We start from the raw sequence: 23,160 nt of genomic DNA, 5'->3' as shown, positions 1-23,160 counted from the left end.
CTCATGTTCGCTTCCAGCTACCTGGCTGCCGGCCGCCATCTTGGCTGACAGTTAATTTGCATATCTCCCTGATTAGCCAATGAAAAGGGTAGCGGTCGTACGCTAATTACCATGTTTCTCTTTTATTAGTGTAGATTAGCTAATTTTTCTCAAACAATATGTTTTACTTTTAGTGTACAAATTTTGTACCTTTTTGTTACATTTATTTTTATTGTGAATGGAATTTTTCTTAATCTCATTTTCAGATTGTCCATTGCTATGTCCTGTGACTTTGCCAAAAACATTTATTAATTCTAGGCATGTGAGTGTATGTTGGGATTTTCTACATATAGGATCATGTCTTCTTCAAACAAAGACAATTTTACTTCTTTACTTCCAATCTAGGTGTATTTTTCCTTTTTCTTGCTTGTGTTCATGGGCTAGAATCTCCTAGGCAATGTGAGCATCTCCCCCATTAAAAAATGCCCACCATATAATTTTCCTAGTCCAAATTTTTCTATTCTGAGCTCAAGCCTGACTTCCTCAATAAAGCTTTCTTCTCCATTCAAAATGATTTTTTTCCTTTTAAAATGTCTGCATCACTAACTGTTCTTACATTATAGTCATTTAATGTTATTCTGCATTCTTCATTTAATGCCTATTAGTCTTGCTTCCAGAATTTAAGTTGGTAAAATGTTCAACCTTATGTAGCCAGTATACTGACAAGACAACACCGAGCCCAAGTATTTTCGTTCTGGTTAATTACTACGGTCTACACATTTTTGTGGTAGGGCTGTATTGCTTAGGTCCCCCATGGGCAGATCTCTGCAGGTATCATTTGAAGACAGGCCACATTTGTACATTGCATTTCCTGCTTTGGCATCAGCATTATTCTTTACCTTTTCCTTTCCTTGGAAGTCTTGTAGCCAGCAGTAAAAGAAAAATATTTTTGTTATTTATTTTATTCTGTGGTTTTGTTGAAGATTAGAGAATTGGCCTAAATATGAGCATCCAAAAATTAGAACCAAACAGTCTGATATTTTTGCCCTGATTAGTTAAATCTTAAAATTTGACTATTGCCCTCCTAGCCTGTGGTCAGCAAACTGAGGCTCGCGAGCCACATGGGGCTCTTTGGCCCCTTGAGTGTGGCTCTTCCACAAAATACCACGTTCGGGCGCACACATACAGTGCGATTGAAACTTTGTGGCCCATGCGCAGAAGTCGGTATTTTGTGGAAGAGCCAAACTCAAGGGGCCAAAGAGCCGCATGTGGCTCGCGAGCCGCAGTTTGCCAACCACTGCTCCTGTTTGGCTCAATGGATAGAGCGTCAGCCTGTGGACTAAAAGGTCCCAGGTTTGATTCCAGTCAAGGGCATGTACCTTGTACCTCGGTTGCAGGCTCCTCCCTGGTCCGGGTTGGGCAACCAATTGATGTGTTTCTCTCACATAGATGTTTTTCTCTGTCTTTCCCTCTCTATACACTTTCTAAATAATAACAATGATAAATAAAATTGACTATTAATGCTTATTTTAGTTATCTTTAAAATTGTAAAACAGATTTTATATGGTGGGTGGAGTTCTTTTCTTTCTGTTTCTGAAGCATTGATTTTCTTATGTTTAAAAACAGAACACACTCAATGTAAAACATATCTTCATTCATTGTTACTTTTTGCTATTCTATGGAATTTTATGATACCATCATCCCTTTAATAGTTTCCTATTTAGAAATATGATAAGCAAATACCTATAAAAATCTTTAAGTAGTATTCTTATTTCTGACATCATTACAAGTAATAGATTCAAATTTATAGATTTTCTATTAAAATAGTAAATGTAATTTTAAATAAACACATTATTCAAGATGCCATTGGTGTTCATTTTGTTATTATTCAGATAATGTAAGCTCATTATAGAAAATCAGAAAAAAATATGGTAAGAAATAATTCAATCACTCTTAAAACCTGGGAAACACTGTTAATTTTCCCTGCTTGTATATACAGGGGATATATTTATGTACATATCTTTATTAAAATGGGATCATATTTTGCGTTGTATATTGTAACCTACACTTTTCTGCCCCCAATATACTTTTAACATCTTTTCATGTCAATAGATACATAGACGTTGTTATTCTTAATGACTACATAGTATTCTACTAACTTGTCATCTTCAGAAGATGAGAAAATTGATCAGGAAACTTTATGATATCTTTATATATGTCTTTATCATAAAACATTTCCCACATTTTTTAGGCTTTTACCAGAAGGCATAGTTCTATTAAAGAACCAACAGTAAACAGATTTGAAATATACAGTTCACTGGCCTGGATTGCGATAAGAGCTGCTGCACAGGTTGGTGTGATGTTTATTTAATCTTCTTTTTATTGTAATATCGGTATTTTTCACCTTCCAGCTGTTAAGGTAACACAATGTGTTTGTATAAGAGAAAGGACGTTTTCATGTCCTTTGGGCCAATGAGGTTTCTTTGGGAAGATTTATACTTTTAATATAGATAGTGTGGGTTTTTTTTTAATCTTTAAATTCTTTATTAGTTAAGGTATTACAACTGTGTCCTCATCCCCTCCATTAATATAGATAGTGTTTTTAATCACTGTTAGCCAGACCTGGCTTTGTTTGTTTCAATTTTTCTTTAAAGAAGATATTGGCAGATACACACGTGCACATATTTGACATTTTGGCAAATATCTGTCATAGCTAGGTGAGGTAGCCTATTTAAAGTGATTTATACATTAATTAAATTGCCAACAGTGATAATTTATTTGACTATGATATATTACGCATGTTGGGGAAAACATTATTTTTGAGGTTGTCTTTGTATTGTCTTCCATGTACGTTGAATGCTATTTTATGAATTCTCTCCTTCACGTTATTTACGTAATGAGTGATCTATGAATCAGAAAGCTTACATTTACTAATTCTAATTATGCATTTATTTAAGGTCAGTAAAGCTGTGCTGGCAATTAACTTGCTTATTGGAAAGAAGAACGTTAGGACTGACCAAGTCAGTCAAGCGGCATTACTTAGCATCCCGGAATTTGCCACTGTGGACCTTTTGTCTTCATACACAGATTATTTGCTTGGTATGTTTGAGTGTATATGAATTCTGATTTCTTTATATTATTGTCAATACTTATCATTTTCAGATTTTAGTGCCTGTCAATTCCTTAGGGAAGTGAAATAATATTTGATTTTAATTTGCATTTCTCTGATTTTCAGTGATGCTAAAAATTTTGGCCATTTGGGTTTTCTTTTCTATGAGTTTCCTGTTGAAATTCTCTGTCCAGTTAAAATAATATTTTTATTGATTTCAGAGAGGAAGGAAGAGGGAGAGATAGAAACATCAATGATGAGAGAGAATCATTGATTGGCTGCCTCCTGTGCATGCCCCACACTGGGGATGGAGGCACAACCAGGCATGTGTTCTGACTGGGAATCAAACTGTGACCTCCTGGTTCCTGGGTCGACTCTCAACCACTGAGCCACACCAACCAGGTCTTTGGACTGTTTGATTTTTCTATTGGACTGTTTGATTTTTCTTATTGATTGATGCAAGGGTTATATATATTAGAGAGAATCACTTTACATGTGCTTTAAATATCTTTTCTAGGTCTATGGTTTATCTTTTAACTTTGTGTTTATTATTTTTTGTGGCACAGTTTTTTTTAAAATCAAATGTAGTCATATGTGTTGGTCTTTCCTTTATAAATTGGACTTTTTTCATGTTATTTTTCAAGAAAAGCATATATGTTGTTATTTTTTTACTTTCAGATAAGTACCAAGTTTCCTTCCAGACTGGTTATCCATTTTTTTACCAAACTGATGACAAACCTGAGGACACAGATGCTATAAAAAAGACTCCGACTAAAGTAGATATTACCTGGATCCTTCTACTACGCTACTACATTCACCTGCAAAGGATTAATAACATGAGCAAGCTGCTAGGTAAGTTTTTGATGTGTTAAGAAAGAACATATGTCCTTCCTATTTCTGTTTCGGTCATGTTTCTTATTTAGAATTATAAAATACTTTTGATATCTTTCTGAGTGAATTCTCATCAGAAAACAAAAATTTCAGAGGTTCTTAACCTGAGACACACAGACCTTTGAATACAATAATATTCCAATATAATTGATTTCCTTTGATATTTTATATGTTTTATTTCATGCACTTAAAAATATTATTGATTGCCAAATTGACCCATGGCTTGAAACAGTTAAGAACCAGAATGATCGCCCTAATTGGTTTGGCTCAGTGGATAGAGCATTGGCCCCTGGACTGAAGGGTCCCCTGTTTGATTCCAGTCAAGGGCAGGTACCTCGGTTGTAGGCTTGATCCCCAGCCCTAGTTGGGGTGCATGCAGGAGGCAACCAATCAATGTGTGTCTCTCTCACATTGATGTTTCTTACTCTCTGTCTCTCCCTCTCCCTTCCACTCTCTCAAAAAATCAATGGAAAAGTATCCTCGGGTGAGGGTTAACACAAAAGAACCAAAGTGATCATAATTTGACAAGCTTATAAAATGAACAAGGTGAAAGTTTGGCTTTAAGGAGAGAATCTTTTAGTATCCAGTATGTAAAAGAGAAGAAATGTATGACTTCAGATAGGATATTTAACTCCATAGAGTTGTTTTGTTAAGTTTTTTATTTTATCATTGATGTATCTAAAGAATATCCAGGAAAACTGGTAACATCTTCTTTACATCAGTCCCTTTTGTGGTTTCATGACAATGTATATTATTGTTTTTAATCTGTGTCCATGAACTTGGTGATTCAGTTAGACCAGGGGTCCTCAAACTATGGCCCGCGGGCCACATGCAAATACAAATATTGTATTTGTTCCCGTTTTGTTTTTTTACTTCAAAATAAGATATGTGCAGTGTGCATAGGAATTTGTTCATAGTTGTTTTTTTTTAAACTATAGTCCGGCCCTCCAACGGTCTGAGGGACAGTGAACTGGCCCCCTGTTTAAAAAGTGTGAGGACCCCAGAATTAGACCCACCCCAGGTCCTAGTGATAGAGAAGCCAGCAGGGCTAATAGTCGCAGAGTGGCTAAGCATAGTTATCAGGAGTTTGCTAACTTCTGAAACAGGCACTCAGAAGGCATCGGGGTAAAAGGTGCATTGCAGTAGGTGTGAGAACAATAGAAGTTCAGTGGCGAAGGAAGTGGACATGCGCCAGTGCAGGAGACCCTGCCCCATATCAACTCAGCTCACCTCTGAATTCACCTGCTGGCACTTCCCATGTCAGGCGCCCACAGTGTACTGCTTTTCTGCTCTGAGTTTTCTCTTACTGAGGCCCAAAGAAAAGACCATCAACCAGGATTTCACACATCCGGGAGTAGCCTTCAGCGAATGAAGCGGGGAACTGCGAGGTTAACCTTCCAGCTTCCCAGTCCTGTGATGGACAGTTCTTTTCTCCGAAGGTCCCCGTCTGGACTGAGCCTTCATTGTTCATAGTTGTAGCCCATTCATTACCTCACTCTAATTGGCTCTTTCCTTTCCTCTGTCACACTTTGCCAATTCCCTCACTTGTGCTCCTTAGATCACTTCAAATAAGTTACCTGCACCTAAATTCTTGCTTTAAGATCTTTGGGGGAGGGGGAAGAGCCTCAAACAAGATATAATATTTTACATTTTTAAATCTTGGAGCCTGAATTAACATCCTTACATACTTCTGAGATTTTCTTTCCTTTCTGTGGCAAGAGGCAATTCCATTAGCATATAAGCTCTAAAAATGGAGGACGGTTGTTGGGAGCTGAGGTGGGAGGTACAGACAGTGGTTAGTGAATAAAACCCAATAATATTGAGACTGTTCTGCTATCTAATATAACTCTAAATTAAGGTATTTTTCTTCCTTCAGCATCTCCAAAGCCAGGTTCTGGAATTTCTTTACCAGATGATACACTTCTCACGTCCCTTTTCAACTCTGGGTTGATTTTGCGCCAAAAAGAAATGCATAACTTTCTTAAAAAATTTTTACTTCTGTATTCTTCCTCTTGTATTGATGATTTTCCAAGAGAACTATTTCAAGAATTGGAAAACCAATTTTGTTTAGAAAAATTCTTATTTGAATCATCAGCCAAGGTAATGTTTTAAAACATTAGAGATTGTCATAAAACTTCTAAAGCTATCCTTATGTTTCTGAAGGGAGCACATGAATCTCAATGCTGGCACGAAGATTTCTAGGTTCCGTCAGAGTTCCCGGGGCGACTCCTTTCTGTTTTGCCATATCGAGAAGCCAACCAAACATCCTGATTTTTAGGAAAGTTCATATTTCAAATGTTATGGCTGCTCTCATAAATCTTCAGAATGCCTCAGAATTTTCTTTATTCCTGCAAATAACATCTCTCTGGCAGTCATTTTGCGTGTATTTTTCAAATCATTCATTGTGTGTATTTTTTTAGAATCATACATGTGAATAAGTAGGGTAAAAATTTTAAATAAATTAAAAGTTTGAAGTTTGTTTTTCAAAATGTTATTATATTGGATGGACTTTCCCAAAATATGTAATGTGGAAACTTCTTTTAAGTTACTATTGAAGAGAAATAAAAAGAGGTAGTATAAATGAAGTTTTTTTTAAAGCTCCTAAGGTCTTGAATACTAGTAATGTTTCAATAAGCTACCAAAAAAAGATAGATTGGAAGATACTGAAAAGTAAAGGGTCGTATTGAACATAGAAATGTGTATCTTCAACATTTTGCAGTTTGGTATCTTCAACAAACATATGTTGAATACTAACAGTATACCAGATACTCTTAGTTGGCAGAGAAAAAGAAATCGATAAGGCCTCCTCCTTGTACATTGTTTGTTGTGGTAGCAGAGAAACATGGTAGAGTTAGAGCAGAAGAAAATCACAGAACTTCATAGATTTTTTTTAAAAGAGAAAATGGCAGGGTTAGTAGCAGATAGAATGTAACAATTTAAATCTATTAGTTATTTTGTGAATAGTGGGTAAGGGCTGATTGACAAAGGATAGATGAAAGGGAGTTATCCAAGAGAGAGATGATGAGGTAATGAAGTGTATGATCTCAGAAATGGGAAGGAAAGGGTACATGTGAAAGATATTGCTTAAGTAAAATTGGAAACAAAACACCTTAGTGTCCCTATGAAGACAGAAAGTAAAGAAGAGGAAATTCTCAGTCTATTCCAACATTGGAACTTCTGTCTATGATCCTCAGGGCATGGTAACACCATTAGCAGATATAGCAGAAGCCGGAGAATGAGAACATATGTGGAGGAGGCTGGTTTATTATGCTCTGTAGATAGAGTTTGAGATTCTAATAGAAAACTCAAGTGGACATAATGTATTGTAAGTTTCCAATAGGTATTTGTGAAATGAATAAATCAAATTAATTGCATAGAATTATTTCAAAACTAGAAAAAAATTACTCATTTATTTTGAATTATTTTGACTTTGGACTTCACCATTATAGCACTTTAATTTTTGCAATTATAGTCTTGCCCATGCCAGACCTGACCACATTTCTATTGTCAACCATCTCAGAGAAGTGACCTGAAAACTGGCTTGTTCCAAATTGAGAACCTTTGCTCATCTTGTCCTATTAGAAAATGATAACCTATATCCTACTAGTAAACTTATGTTTTAGGTAGATAATACTTTTTTTTAATCACTGTTTTGAGTGAGAGTGGGGGTGACTGTTAATACATAATGATGTTTTTAAATGACTCTTTATAAACTGTGGTTTTTAAAAAGTAGTAGGAAGACCCACCAAGGAATATTTAAGAATTCAGTTAAAGCAGTGATTGTCAGTTGGGGTTAAGGAGTTGTCCCCAGGACAATATATTGGAATCCACATGGGATAATTTTTCAAATTATTTCCTAGATACTGGGGTATTGGCAGCATTGTCATTTCCTGCCCAGATTCTAAATAATTTGAGAAATAAAAGAGTAAGACAGATTGGGATTCAAACATGCTTGCCTTTATGAATCATAAAGTTGACATTTTAGGATATAGTTATATTTACTGGAAAATGGGCTTCCTGGTAGTCAGTAGCAAAGTGGACAGATTTACCAATCCAGCCATGTGTTGTGTTGTTGTTTTGTTTTGGTTTTGGTCACTACAGGCCTCCTTAAAATCTGTGAGGACACAGTCCCCTTTAAAATATGTCATATGAAGGCACATAGAATATTCACTCCCTACAAATCATTCGCTCCTAAGACATAAGAGCCGAACTATGCATATCCAAAATTCTTTTCTCCAAATTCACCAATCAAGTAACTCTCTCCCAGGGAGATGAGTGAGAGGAGATGGGAAAGGCAGAAATGTAATGTTAATGCCTGGCCTTCCCCAGGGATGGAAGCAGTAGATAGTGGGATGAAATAGTTTCCAGCGAACACCAGATTCTGGCTCACTCCCCAACCCGTGGGAACTGAGACTGCCTTTGAGGATTCTAGTGTCCGGGTGCCTCAGGCGTTTGGAGTAGGGGCCAGAGAATGGGAAGGCACAGAACCGTAGTGTAAACAGGTGCATTCGTGTGAATATTGCACAGGAGTTTGGGAACTAGTATGTGTGACTTCTTCAACACTGTTGTCAAAGGAGCTCTGCTTGAGTATTTTCGTATTAAGGGCAGCCTATCCTTACCCAGTTCCTCAGGACAGTGCTCCAATGTACAGCCCTGAATGTGTTGTAGCTACATGTGACATCTCTAGTGGCAGCAATGTTATCGAAGGGTTGTTTCACCCTGTTTGCTCTTTTTTTGGATATAATTAGTGTAACACTCGCCAAAGATAGTCAGCTCTGGGGATCACTGCTTCCTGGCTGACAGGTGTAAGCCACCTAATCATGTGTTTGTTTCACTGGGGGAGACAGCTAACACGCATAAAGCCTTTTGGATTTTTTAAAAATAAACTCCAAGCTTGGTTGATTTTTATAATGACATTTTTTTGAGCCTTTAATCACTCTGGAGACTGTTTCAAGCAAACTCCTTCCATGATTTGCTACTTAAACCCCCCCCCCCCCCCCCCCCCCCCCAAAGGAGTAGATGCCATACCAGAACTGTCCTGACTGTGTGTCCTGTTCCTCAGTTTCGTGGGTCTGTGTGATAGCCAAACAAAGGTGCCACACAAAGCAGGCTAAAAGTCCCCCCACCCAGAAGGATATGATTAAAATTGTGCACAATGCTGAATTATCCATGTTTAGACTATGCCTGTGACAGTCTGTGGAAGGCCAAATATTTGTGCAGAGTGACTTGTTTATGGAACTGTGGCAAACAACAGTTTTCCTGGCAGGTCTGGATTTCATTCCTTTCAAAGAATAAATCAAACATATCAAAGTACTCAGTTTATATAGTATATCCCATCAATTAGCAGATGTAATTAATCCCATTAGCAGCTAGATAATGTTTTTAAAGATAATGGAAAATTACATGCCTATTTTGATAATGACTTCTGTTAAAATTCACCATTGCTAGACCATCATGCCAATGCTAATAAACACTGTATATATTAAAGAGAAACTATTTGATTATTTTCTACATTTAGCTAGTTATTAAATACTAGAGGCCTGTTGCACAAAATTCGTACAAGAGGCCCCAGCCGGCCCTCACAGCCTCGGCTGCGTTGACTGGCCCTTGCAGCCCCGGCTTTGTCCAGAGGGTCGTCTGGAAGGTCATTCTGCTGTTCAGTCTAATTAGCATATTAGCTCTTTATTATATAGGATAAATTCTTTGCTGAAAGAGTTATCAGACCCCTGAAAGACATGCAGATATGAAAAATATGATAAATTATTTTTGTGAATTAATTGTTCATCTGATTTTTTTGGTGAACTGCCTGACATAGAATTAATTTAAAAAAAAATTTTTTTTTATTGATTTCAGAGAAGAAGGGAGAAGGAGAGATAGAAACATCAATGATGAGGAAGAATCATTGATCAGCTGCCTCCTGCATGTCCCACATTGGGGATCGAGCCTGCAACCCAGGCATGTGCCCTGAGCCAAATCAAACCATGTCCTCCTGGTTCATTGGTCAAGGCTCAACCACTGCCACACCAACTGGGCAGACTTAATCTTAATTAAGCACTTTAATATGATTACTTAACTCTGATAGTTTTGATTATTGTACATTTTGGTTGTGCTTTTAGTATCATAGTGCTATCAAGTGAGGATTCTGGCTTATCATATCCTTTCATGATAGTTTCTTGACATTTTTGAAGTTTTCACCTTTAATTCTACCTTTCCGTCAAGACACATTTTTTTCTAGTGTCAGTAGACAACTTGAAAGGTCAATGTCTTTCTTTTTCTTTTATTTTGAAGACTTGCATTGACAGCCTTATATTTTATCTTGAATAGGCTCAGAAATAAGGGGAGGTATAAAGCCTTATAGAAACAACAGGCCTTTCTTTCTGGCCACTGACATGGTCTCCTTGGTCACCGAGCCTTGAGATTAACTTAGATGTCAAGAGCGTAGTAGAATTGCTTCCCAGCCACCATGATGTAATATTGGGAATAATAAGAAGTTAATTTTGAAATTAGTTCACACCCCATTGAAGAAGGTCCTTTTTAGGCTTCAGATATTAACACTACTATTATCTCTCTGGCTAGCCTTATTTTGTTGATATCAATCAACTTAAAAAACTAAGTAAATAATTTGTGAAATTCTAGCTCTTATGATTCTTGAAAACTTTTGATTCAGGGACAAAGTTTCATCAAAGAAGCTGGGCCCAGATTTACAAAGGAAATGAGAACAATGGATTTTAACATTTTAGAGCAAATGCTGTATCTTATTTTGCTTATGGCACTGCAAAAAATTATGACCATACTCTCAGTAGATTTGCCACTAAGTAAATCAGAAAAATGTAGGAGAGGATGTTCTTAGAATCCATGGTGACCTTGAGAGTGAAATGATGGCATGGACATTTTCACTTCTAGATCTTTAATTTGGGATACTCACCAAAGTGGAAAACATTTATTGAGTCCTCTGGGTTTCATAGCATACTTTTCTGTAAGAGAATCCTCTCTGTGGTAATCAGGGAAAAGTTTTAAGATCCACATCCATAACACAAGCTGAAACAATTTCCAGATTTATCCAATATAGCCCATGTTGACTGTATATCAAATAAATGTTTGCAATATTGAATGAATTCATTACCAGCAATTAAACTGATGTTTTGCTTTGTTCCCCAGGGACATCGTGGCAGTTCTGTACATTCCATTTTATCATTAAAGTTGCTTTCCAGCCAAAGTACTGTTGAGTCGGTTTCATCAGATATGGCAATACAAGCTTTAAACAAAGAACTTTGCTTTCAATGGTACATCCCTCCCCTGGAAAGACCTCCAATGGAAGTAGAACCTATGGTATGAAACATAATTACAAAGCTGAATCTTATATTTAGAGATAATGTTTAACTTTCAGAGTAGAGAACATCCTTTTATAGAGACCAAAAAGTACAGCAATATAGAAACTATGTTGTCTAATAGAATAAATCTGACCAAGAAAATCCTAGGAAAGTCTTCAAGCTGAGATCATTTTCCTTTTCCCTAATCTTAAAGGGAAATTTTCCAAGGTGTCACCATTACATATGTTCGACTTTTTTTTTTCTTTGTAATTACTCTTTATCACATTTAAGGAAGTATTTTTTTCTACTGCCACTTTGCTAAGAATTTTTATCATGAATATTTTACTGTGTCTATTAAGATGACTTTATGATTTTTGTCTTTTAATATGTTAATGTATTTTTTAAATGTTAAATCAACCCTGTGTTTCTGAGATAAACTCGAATTGGTCATAATGTATTAATTTTCCTGGATTCAGTTTGCTATGTTTTGTATTAGACTTTCGCCACTGCTTTCGAGAGTAATATTGGGCTATAAATTTTCCTTTTCATACTGTCCTTGTGAGATATTATTTTGTTTCAAGCTTTTGCTAGACTCATAAAATGAGTTGATAAATATAATCATATTTTTCTCTTGTGGTGAAATTTGTAGTAACCTTTTTCTTCAAATATTTGGTAAGAGCTCATCAGTAAAGCCATCTGTTCTTAGCTGCGTGTGTGTGTGTGTGTGTGTGTGTGTGTGTGTGTGTGTGTGTCGGGGTTCTTGTCCCAGCATCAAGAAGGGTTCAGGAATCTGGAAAAGGCTGTGCATAGATTAAATAGGAATCCAGAGACTAATAAAGAGTCCGGAGATGAGATATAATTTTGAAAGCCATCTGGGGGTCAGAGGAGCTTAGCTAAAGGAGCTAAGTTCTAAGATCTTAAGTCTAAGGCCTTAGGTTCTCAGGTCTTAGGTTCTCTTCATCCCCAGGACCCCATGCTTTTTATTAACACAACTTTTCCTGAGGCAAGGCAGAGATATACACTTCAAAGGGTCAGGGTTTGGTTCAGAGTCCATTGTCAGAATGGAAGAATTAGCCTACGGCTGTACAGGTGTTTGGCCAGTAGGAGGCAATAACATGTAGATTAAGATGCCTTTTGTCTGGCAGCCAAGAATCAATTTAATGTATCCTATTCAGGTTTGGGGAAATGACGTCAGCCACTCCCAGATGCAGCCCTGCTGTCATGCTGGAATTGGTCTCCGGCATATGTGTATGTGTGTGTGTGTGTGTGCATGTGAGAAAATATAAGACTTGTGATATAATTCTCAATAGTTAGAGGTAGTTGTTAAGCACTAGTCTTTACTAATGTACTGGTTCGGAGTTGATAACAGTTCTTTTTGGGACAATATCTGTTCTAATAGTAACTATGCCAAAACTCTATAGAACATTGAGGTTTTCTATTTCTTCTGCGTCAGTTTTATTTAAGTTGCTTTTTCCAGGAATTTTCCCATTTTATTTAAAAATTTTTTCACTTTTAATCTGCTATATTTGTAGTGAAGTGCCCCTTTTCATTTCTTATTTGTGTACTTTTTCTTGATCATTGTCACCAAAGGTTTCTTATTGGTTAGTTTTATTTCATTAATCATTATATACTTCTACTTTACCTTCCTAGCTACTGGCTTCTTGAGATAGCTGTTTAGCTCAATATTCAGTCCGTTTTTTCCTAACATATGCATTTTAAGGCCATGCATTTCTCTCTAAACATTGCTTTGGCTTCATCCTACATATTTTTTAATAGTATTATCATGATTCAGTTAAAATCGTCTTTCAATTTCTATGATTTCTTCTTCAACTCATGAGCCATTTCAACATGTGTTTCTTAAATTCTGAACTATATGGAGTGTTTCTAGTTATCGTTTTTATTTTTTCCTAGATTATGTTGCTCTGAGGTAATAAAAATGCTCTGTATGATTAATATTTGTTGAAACTTGTTTTTTCCTCCAGGAAAAAGTTTGTTATCTAAATATCCCATTTCTCTTAAAAAGAATGTGTACTCCTCAGTTGTTGAAGCAGTTGTTTATATATGTCTCAAAGGTCAGTTTGGCTAGTCTTATTCAAATATTCTGTATTCTTGCTGATTTTTATATTTTTGTTTGCCTTTTTTTTAAATCAATTGCTGAAAGAATTATGTTTAAGTCTCTCACAGTGATTGTTGTCATCTACTGTTTCCTTGTAGTTCTGTCAAATTTTGCTTTACACCATCTGAGGGTGTATTCTTAGGCGCAATCTGATTGCTAACTGTTATCTTCTTGGTGAATTGAGAATGTTATCATTGTGAAGTGATTCATAGCCTTTTTGTAATAATGTGGATCTTTCCTCATAACCTCTGTTTTATTTGATGTTATTGGAGGAAAATAGCTTTCTTGTGGAGCTATTTTCAATGTATCTTTTTCCAGCCTTTTACTTTCAACCCTTTTGTGTACTTGTGTTTTAATTTTGTTTTTAAATAAAAGGTATGCATTGGATAGTTTTAAAGACAGTTTAACAATCTTTTATTTTGACTGGAGAATTTAATACATTTACATTTAATGTAAATACTAATATTTTAAAGCTACAATGTTACTTTGTGTTTTTACTTGTCTTAGCTTTTCTGTTTCTAAATTTGTTACTTCCTTTCTTTTGGATTGATTATCTTTTATCATTAATTTGTTTCTATGTGAGTTTTGAAATTATTCACCCCTTTTCCGTGCTTATAGTGGGTACTGTCAGGACAACATACATAACATAGTCGAAAGTTAATAAATGTTTTTACCCCTCTAATGGCTTATATGATATTACTGTGCATTTTAAAGCCCAAATAATATTATTTTAAAGTTGTTTTATACAAGTTGGTTTCCTATATATTTTTCTACATATTCATTATTTGCTTTGGTGTTTTTTTAAACATTTCCTTGCATTTTAGACATTCCATCTAGGGTCTTTTTTCTTAATTTTTGTACAAGTATGTACTGTGGAATGTTCTTTGGTTGGGCTCTTCTGGAGGCAAACACTCTCAATTTTGTTTGCCTGGTAAATGTTATTGTTTTACATTTATTTGTGAAATAAGTTTTTATAGAATAAAGAATTCAAGATTGGAAATTAATTTATTTCAGTATATAGAAAATGTCATCTACTCTTTTATATTGCTGCTGTTGAGAATCAAACTGTTGTTGCTTTAAAAGTATTCTGACTTACTTCATTGGTTGCTGTTGAATATTCTCTTTGTCTTTACGCAGTTTGACTGGGAATAATTATTTATTTATTTTGCTCACATTAGTGTAATGGTTTAGAACACAATCTGGAGCCAAATGGCCTCGATTTGAATTCCAGCTCTGTCACTTAACAATTTTTTTGCACTTCAGTATATCAGTTAACTTTTCTGTAGCATGGTTACCTTCATCTGTAATTTGAGATAACTGTGTAAACACCTAACCTCAATAAATAGTAGTTGTCATTTATTATATCAAATTATTTTGCTGTTTTAAAGTTTGACAACTTCAAATATTTATGTAATATACTTGCTAAACATTATTTAAAAGCACCTTTTAAAGATTAGCAACAATATCTCTTTATAGATTGTTTAGCTACCTACTTTGTGCAGAAAAGAGAGTAAACTGTGCCTAAGCAGCAAAATTAAAGTTCATAGCAAATTGGCGGAAAAAAACCTTAGTTTGCCTTAAATGTTATTTACAAATTTGTATCACACATGTAACTCCTTATTTTAATATTTATTATCTTTACCTTTTTTGATATCTATGTCCATATGCATGGCTACACATTTGCAATAGAGCTAACTGAAGGGCAGGCAAGTGTTGGGGAGCAAGTTCAATATCAGTCCTTGAACTCTTGGAGATTGAACAGTGATTTAGATTCGTGGAATGTCTTGAAGAGAGGTCAAGCTTTTAAAAATGGAGCAGTTGGTCACTACAGACTTTTACAGAGGAACTTCCTATGACAGAATTCCTTTTATTGCTTTGCTCTCTAAGAAGAGCCTTAGGCTCCCCCCCCCCCCTCCGTAAAACCTCCGCTGCATAAGTTTTGCCCTGTTTAGCATTTTTATTTACTTTTTGTCTCCTGCATTGGCCCATTTCTGCATTTCTCAGCTCTTGAGTGCTGTCCCCTCTAGCTTCGCCTCTGGTAGCTTCTGCTGCTCCTTTGACTCCTGTGACGCCTGTTAGACTGCGAAATCTCCTGGGCTTACCTCTCTTTGCTCTCCAGCACCCTTTCCCAGTTAGCACTGCCCCCCTCCAATTCTGCTTCCTCAGGCTGGCAACCTTGCTAACTCTTGGTCAATTACATATTTCTTCTTACTCATACAAAAAGAGAAGCTTTAAGACGCCACTCCCAGAAACATTTAAAGCTATGTCTCACATTTTGAAAGTACTTGCCTTTTTACCCCATTCCAAGTCAAATCTTTGCCAGATATCCCATATACATTTGAAATAATAAATCTGTCATCTGTTTTGAGAAATTTAGTGCAGTCGTTTTCAGACTATAGTTCTGAGAATACCCCTGGGTCATGGAGTCACTATGGTGGGTGCTGAGTGGTAATTTTTTAAAAATAGATTAAATACAAGAAAAAAAAGTATCATCATGCACCACATACAGTAAGTGAAAATGTTTTCTGAAACTGTTGTCTCATGATGGACATGTTAAAATAGGAAATGTCTTAGGTCACTCTTCAGCATATGCCAGAATTTATTTATTTGCTGGCAAGAGAACCAACAACATGATAAAAGAGTACATCCGTTCGTAGTGGGCATGGAAAGAGAGAGATTACATAGTTGGGAAGCAGAATGTTTACCCAAGCAGCTGGCATTTTAAAAATGGGGAAGAAAGTACCAACTATAAAGTTCATTTCACAAGGTCGTAGAAATATCACACCCATAGCCATCTGGAACAGGATGATCTGAGAAGTTAATGCTAAGACTACATCTGTGGCTCATAATTAGAACAACACGGTTTCACCCATCGACAACCATGTCTGACAATTAACATGGAAGCACGAACTGGTGTAAACAGAGATTAGAAGCAGAGCACCAAGTAACAAATTCTGATTGAAACAGGTTGCTTGAGTGATTTTCTTAAGCCACAAGCAGAGACTCAGAACATACAGTTTTTCCATTTCTTCGTTCAGGGACTTTTTTCCCCCTTTGACAATTAGTATGTATCTCTTGGGCCGTGATAAAAGATGTAGTTGCTGCCATAAATCTCAGCCAAAAAAAAAACCCACAGGAAATACTGACTTGGGTAGGCTAGATCTTCTTGGTCCTAAGATTCTATCTTTTTGGAAGGTAACACTGAAATTTGTTTGAGTATTCAAATACTGGCTTATTCAAGCGTACATCTACTGCTCATTTTAATAGGCCTTTGGTTTCGTGTTGAATAACTGGCTGAAGCTCATGAAACCCACAAGGTAATAGCACTAGTGAACACTTACTATGTTCCAAGCACTTATTATTAGCTTCACAGCGACTCTCTGGGGTAGATACTGTCTATCATTAGCCCCATTTTATAGAAGAGGAAACTGAGACACAGGATGGAGGAATGCCGGCTGGCATGAAATCAGGACTGGAGCCGTCTGACTCCAAGTCTGCGTTCCCACGTGTGGTGCTGCGTGGAGTCTTCAGACAATGGTCTGGCTGCAGGCACGTGTAGCCTCTGGGAAGGATGGTAATAGAAATTAATATCTGACTTAGGGCTTTGGACTTTCCAGGGACTTAGACGGTCATTGGATAACACTACAAGTTAACATCGCTTAATTCATCTTCTCAGTCCACTTTAGTTTACCTACCACACTGAAGCAGAAATGCCTGTGGGAACTACGGTTGCTGGTGGCAGCAGAGTAGAAATCCTGGGACTGGAGATCTATATAATAAAAGCCTAAGCGACCATTACGGTGGAACAACCAGAACAACTGGTTGCTGTGATGTGCACTGACCACCAGGGGACAGACGCTCAATGCAGGAGCTGCCCCCCTGGTGGTCAGTGCGCTCTCATAGGGGGAGCACTGCTCAGCCAGAAGCCGGGCTCATGGCTGGCAAGCGCAGCGGTGGTGGCGGGAGCCTCTCCCACCTCTGCGGCAGCACTAGGAGCAGCGAGCTGAGCAGTAAGGAGCAAGCAGGTGGGTGGTAAGGAGCGAGGGAACCCAGACTGCAAGAGAGATGTCCAACTGCTGGCTTAGGCCTGATCCCTGGGGGGATTGGGACATCCAGGGGATCGGGCCAGCAGTTGTACATCCCTCGAGGGGTCCCGGACTGCAAGAGGGCACAGGCTGAGGGACCCCCTCCCCGCCGCTCCCCAACCCCACTGCATGAATTTCGTGCACTGGGCCTCTAGTTTTCATATAAAATTTTTAGATAATTCAGAGTGCTAAATATTTCATACCACGATACTTTAGAGTTAAGTTTATAACTTCTTAAGTATGAGGGTAGAAATTATCTGATCCTATTTGACAAAATTAGTAGAATATAGAACCACATTGTGAGCTCTTCACTAGAACTTTGCGACAAACGAAGCATGTTTTGATCAATTTCAGTATTTTCTAGAGACAGACAACAGAAAGACTTCCAGGGACTGTCATTTTCATGAACCTCCCAGACATGGGATTCTTTTAAACAACAACAACAACAAAAACGAGCAGCAATGAAAAGAATGGCTGATATAAGTCAAAGAGATGTACAGCTAGAGCTTAGCCTCAAAAAGATATGACCAGTCCTAGCTGGTTTGGCTCAGTGGATAGAGCATTGGCCTGCAGACTGAAGAGTCCCAGGTTCAATTCCAGTCAAGGGCACATGCCTGGGTTGCGGGTCTAATCCCCAGTAGGGGGGCGTGCAGGAAGCAGCTGATCAATGATTCTCTCTCATCGTTAATGTTTCTATCTCTCTATCCCTCTCCCTTCCTCTCTGAAATAAAAAATATTTAAAAAATAAAATAAAAAGATATGACCGAGACCAAAAGTTTGTCTCAAATTTGTCTCAAGATGACCCCTTAAGATTTTTAGCTTTATTCTACCTTATCTCACTGTTTTGCGCATCCAGAGTTCCCAAGAAGATGCTTATATAGTAGGCTACACTGGAAACCTTCTCTGACTTCTCTTGGTATCACCCAAGTCAAATGTCAGATCTGAAAAGAAACTAAGAGAGTGTGAACTTAGTTCAACACTCTCATTTTACAGGTCAGGAAGCAAAGGCCCATATAGGCTGAGCAACAATGCCACAACTCAGAGACAAAAATAGGAACGGGAGCCTAAGTCCTCTAATTCTTAATATTGATTTCTTTATAATACACATCTAACTCAATTACTAACTAAGCCAAAAATGCTGGCAGGATGACACAGGCTGGCCCACAGTGTGTTTCAGACCCTAGGATAGGACTGGATTATTAACACATGTCATTCAGGCTTGGCCAGTGGCCAATAGCATGACTACAGGCCCTTGAGATGCTAATAGGGTTGCACAGATAGATTGACACAGGAAGTAAAAAGACCTGAAATGTCATAATTTTAATGTTTAATTCCTTGTTTATTTTCGGCATAAACTTTTAGGCTGAAAATTATTTCCCCTCAAAATGTGGGAGGCATTGCTCCAATGTGTCTGGCAATCCTGCATTGCTACCGAGAAGTCTGATCCATTCTGATTTCTAGTTCTTCGACTTTTTTCCTCGGGAAGATCCCCAGAGCTTCTGAAATCTCATGATGTGCCTGGGTGTGGCATCCATTGTGCTAGATAGTTTGGGTGTCCCATTCAAATCTTGAAAGTATAAATTCTTCAGTTAATGGAGATTTTTTTCTTTGATAATTTTCTCAATCTGATTATATCTATACCTTCTGGAATTTCTGTTGAGATTGAGTGTTTTCTTTTCTCATACTCCCTATTTATGTTTTTTAAATGTAGGTTTACTTTATATTCTTCAAATCTTTTATTATTAAGTTGCTATTATTATATAGTTTTTTAATTTTTAAGAGCTCTTTCTCATCTCTTTTATTGCCTCATGTTAATAGCACTGTGCTCCTTTTCACAGATGCAATATTGTCTTTCTTCTCTCTGAGGAAATTAATTATGGTTCCATTAAAGTTTTCTTCTGCCCTCTGTCTTAAAACTGATTCTCCAAGTTCCTTTTCATTTCACGTCTAGTGACTGTTGGCTATCCATTCGTATGTAGAGACAGTGAGAAGCATGTCGGGTCAGGCTTAATGATCTATAGGCCTCGTTGCAGGGTAATTGCAGTAGCCAGCAGTTTCATTGGAAGATGCTGAAATGTCAGTCTCTGTAGGTCTTTTCTCTTTGGTCAATTTCCTGTAAGAGGATTTTTTTAAGACTCCCGTCTGGTTTCATACATTCTGGGAAGGGGCTGGAGTGGGGGAAGGGGATGTCTCTTGTTCAGAATATAAGCTTTCACTTAATTTCAGTGTTCTCTAGTTCAGCACCCATTCATGTTCCTAATGTTCCTAAGCATAGATCTTTTATGATTTAACCTCAGCAGAGAGCAAAAAGGAAGAGGTTCAGCTAGCAGGGAGGAGACCAGGGAAGGGAAGGGTGGAGTCTCCTGGTATCATGGACTCAGAGAAGGGATGGGAATGAAGCATCCATCTTATATAAAAACTGCTGTTTGAAATTTTAACTCTGCTATTTTGGCTTCTGTAAATGTTTGCTTGCTTAAATAATAAGGAAAATAAGACTACTCCCATTTCAGAGAGGCCATTAAACCTTCCCCAGATGAAGTTATCAGTGCTGGCACCAGGCCAAGCCTTTGGTTGAGGTCTCAAAGCCCCAGCACATAGGGGCTCTTTAAGAACTTGCAAAGGGGCCCTAGCTGGTTTTGCTCAGTGAGTAGGGCATCGGCCTGTGGACCAAAGGGTCCCAGGTTCGATTCCAGTCAAGGGCATGTACCTTGGTTGCAGGCACATCCCCAGTGGGGAGTGTGCAGGAGGCAGTTGATTGATGTTTCTCTCTCATCAATGTTTCTAACTCTCTATTCCTCTCCCTTCCTCTCTGTAAAAATATCAATAAAATATATTTTTTAAAAAGTCCCCATTAAAAAAAAAATAACTTGCACAAGGACCGGAAAACCCCATATTTGGGAGACAAAGAAGGTACAAAGGTATAAATACAGGAAACTTCCTGTGTGACTTCACCCAGAATTCTAGAGACATTTTTCTCTGGGCCCGCGTGTAATAATAATAAATGTAACTCCATCTCTCTAAGCATTGCTTGGTTCTTCTCTGTTCTTCTGTAACAGGAAGGTGGTTGTCTAAGATCTCTGATGCCTCCAATCCCTATGCTTTTCATTGGCAACCCCTCCAAAGGCAGTTTTGACACAGCCTTTCCCCTCTGCTGAGTCAGCTATGCTCTTCCAAGTGCTTTCCATCATTCCAAGTGTTAACATCTCATCGGCCTCCCCTCTTCGCTTATTCTTTCTGGCTTTGTGGATTTATGCCTTTAAAAAATCCCTTTGTTCTTATTTTAGTTTGATTTGTGAGGAAGCAGAGATAAAAGCAAGTACTTAATTAGTCCATTTGGTCTGGCAGCTCTGGGCCTCAACTTTCTTTCCTCTAAAATAAAGGACATAAAAGCAGACCATTTCTAAGGTTCTATGAATCTCAAATTCCATGAACCCATGACTGTAAACAAGTGCTGTGTTGTGTAGGACTGATTCTAAGAATTGTCAGAATTCAAACAACAGGGTAACTACTGGAGCCTGAATCGTTAGGAGAAGTTTCATCTTAAAGGTGGGGACTGGAACATTGTGTGTGTATTGAATAAATGGAATGAAGAGGAAGGGAACAGTGTGAGTGGAGTCAGAGAAGCAGCTATGACTGCAATGGGAAAAGGACAGTTTGAGAAGTACCCAGAAACAGAGTTAGCTATTCACCAGGTGGACATTTAGAACTTGCTGTAGAGGGCTCTCAAAGGCTTAATTTAAACTTATCTACAGTAGGAAATGTCACTCTTCAAACATAATATAATGTTGGTACCAAATAGCATTTCTTTTTATCTCATAACTTTTGCACAGTTCTTGTTCATATCATTTCTTTTTAAAGTGAGTTGAAAGAAAGGCCTTCATTTTTATCTTTCAAAGAAACATATATTTTAATATATTTTTAATTGATTTCAGAGAGGAAGGAAGAAGGAGAGAGAGTTAGAAACATCAATGATGAGAGAGAATCATTGATCAGCTGCCTCCTGCATGCCCCCTACTGGGGATCAAGCCCACAACCCGGGCATGTGCCCTTGACCGGAATGGAACCCAGAACCCTTCAGTCCATAGGCCGATGCTCTATCCACTGAGCCAAACTGGCTAGGGCTAAAGAAACACTTTTTTAAAGGTTAATGGTATTATGTTGAGAAGTGATGCTGCATTTCTTGAGGCAGAGTGTGATTTTGATGTCACATTTTATATAACTGTTAATTTTCTTACAGGTTTTATTGTTGTATGCATATAACATGAAGCCCCTGAAAATTTCAGATGTTACCTGCACCAGTTACAGCAATGCCTCTGTTGGCTCCTTCTGGGTTCCCTTGAACAGGCGAGTACAGATGGATTACCCACAATCTAGCTTTCACTGTTGATCTTGTCATAAGAACAAGCTGTTTCAGTAACATACAAGGTTACCCATGGGAGAACTTTTTTGAAGACATTTTTAGAGAAACAATCTTTCTTTTAGAGGAGTATGATATTGCGGTGGTCAAAAGCACAGATTCTGAATCCAGCCTGCTTTGGTCCAAATGCCAGTTGTGCCCCTTACTACCTTGGCAGCCTTGAGCAGGTTACTTAACCTGCCAGTGCTTCAGTCTCCTCTTCAGTAAAATGGGAATAATAAGAATAGTACCCGGGGTGGTTGTAGGAACCGTTCCTGACACTCTAGGAAGTTTATAGAGAGCACAGGATGTTGTCTGTACTATTATTTGCCTAATATTTGTGGTGTGTTTAAAAAGTAACTTCATGTAGCTCTGTGTTGGGTTGCAAAATTAAGCCCAAACTCCACCACATCATTTGTCTAACCTTTTCCTCTTTATCTAATTTACTAGAGGCCTGGTGCACAAAAATTTGTGTACTCGGGGGGGTCCCTCAGCCCGGCCTATGCCCTCTCGGAGTCTGGGACCCCTCGGAGGATGTTCACCTGTTGGCTTAGGCCCGCTCCCTGGGGGATCGGGCCAAAGCTGGCAGTCAGACATCCCTCTGGCAGCCCAGCAGCCCTCAGGGGATGTCCACTTGCCAGCAGGGAGCAGGCCTAAGCTGCAGTCGGACATCCTTTGTGCTGCTGAGGAGGCGGGAGAGGCTCCCACCACCACCACTGTACTGGCAGCCGTCAGCCTGGCTTGTGGCTGAGCAGAGCTCCCCCTGTGGGAGCGCACTGACCACCAGGGGGCAGCTCCTGCATGGAGCGTCTGCCCCCTGGTGTTCAATGTGTGTCATAGTGACCAGTCATTCCCAGTCCTTCTGCTGTTAGGGTCAGTTTGCATATTACCCTTTTATTATATAGGATAGAGGCCTGGTGCATGGGTGGGGGCCGGCTGGTTTGCCCTGAAGGGTGTCCCAGATCAGGGTGGGGGTCCCGCTTGGGTGCCTGGCCAGCCTGGGTGAGGGGCTGATGGGTGTTTGTAGGCTGGTCACACCCCCTTCAGGGTGGGGGTCCCTACTGGAGTGCCTGGCCAGCCTGGGTAAGGGGCTGATGGCTGTTTGCAGCTGGTCACCCTCCCTTCAGGGTTGGGGTCCCTGCTGGGGTGCCTGGCAAGCTTGGGTGAGGGGTTGATGGCTGTTTGCAGACTGGTCACACTCCCTTCAGGGTAGGTGTCCCCACTGAGGTGCCTGGCCAGCCTGAGTGAGGGGCTGATGGCTGTTTGCAGGCTGG

At 38.5% G+C, this 23,160-nt stretch overlaps 1 protein-coding gene across 1 annotated transcript in view; it reads left to right on the top strand.

Annotated features, from left to right (window-relative positions):
- CFAP54 (cilia and flagella associated 54) overlaps positions 1 to 23,160 on the top strand; it is a 250,797-nt gene that overhangs the window by 194,819 nt on the left and 32,818 nt on the right. Inside the window, exons 60-65 of the mRNA XM_014530050.1 lie at positions 2,231 to 2,329; positions 2,937 to 3,078; positions 3,767 to 3,940; positions 5,856 to 6,079; positions 11,138 to 11,308; positions 21,728 to 21,834. Of these exons, the coding sequence (XP_014385536.1) occupies positions 2,231 to 2,329; positions 2,937 to 3,078; positions 3,767 to 3,940; positions 5,856 to 6,079; positions 11,138 to 11,308; positions 21,728 to 21,834 (917 nt within the window). The remainder of the gene's footprint in view (positions 1 to 2,230; positions 2,330 to 2,936; positions 3,079 to 3,766; positions 3,941 to 5,855; positions 6,080 to 11,137; positions 11,309 to 21,727; positions 21,835 to 23,160) is intronic.

The sequence above is a fragment of the Myotis brandtii genome, unplaced genomic scaffold (genome assembly GCF_000412655.1).
Source record: "Myotis brandtii unplaced genomic scaffold, ASM41265v1 scaffold708, whole genome shotgun sequence".
Classification (NCBI taxonomy): domain Eukaryota; kingdom Metazoa; phylum Chordata; class Mammalia; order Chiroptera; family Vespertilionidae; genus Myotis; species Myotis brandtii.
Note: the sequence above shows the minus strand (reverse complement) of the source record. Positions and strands in the feature narration are given on the sequence as shown.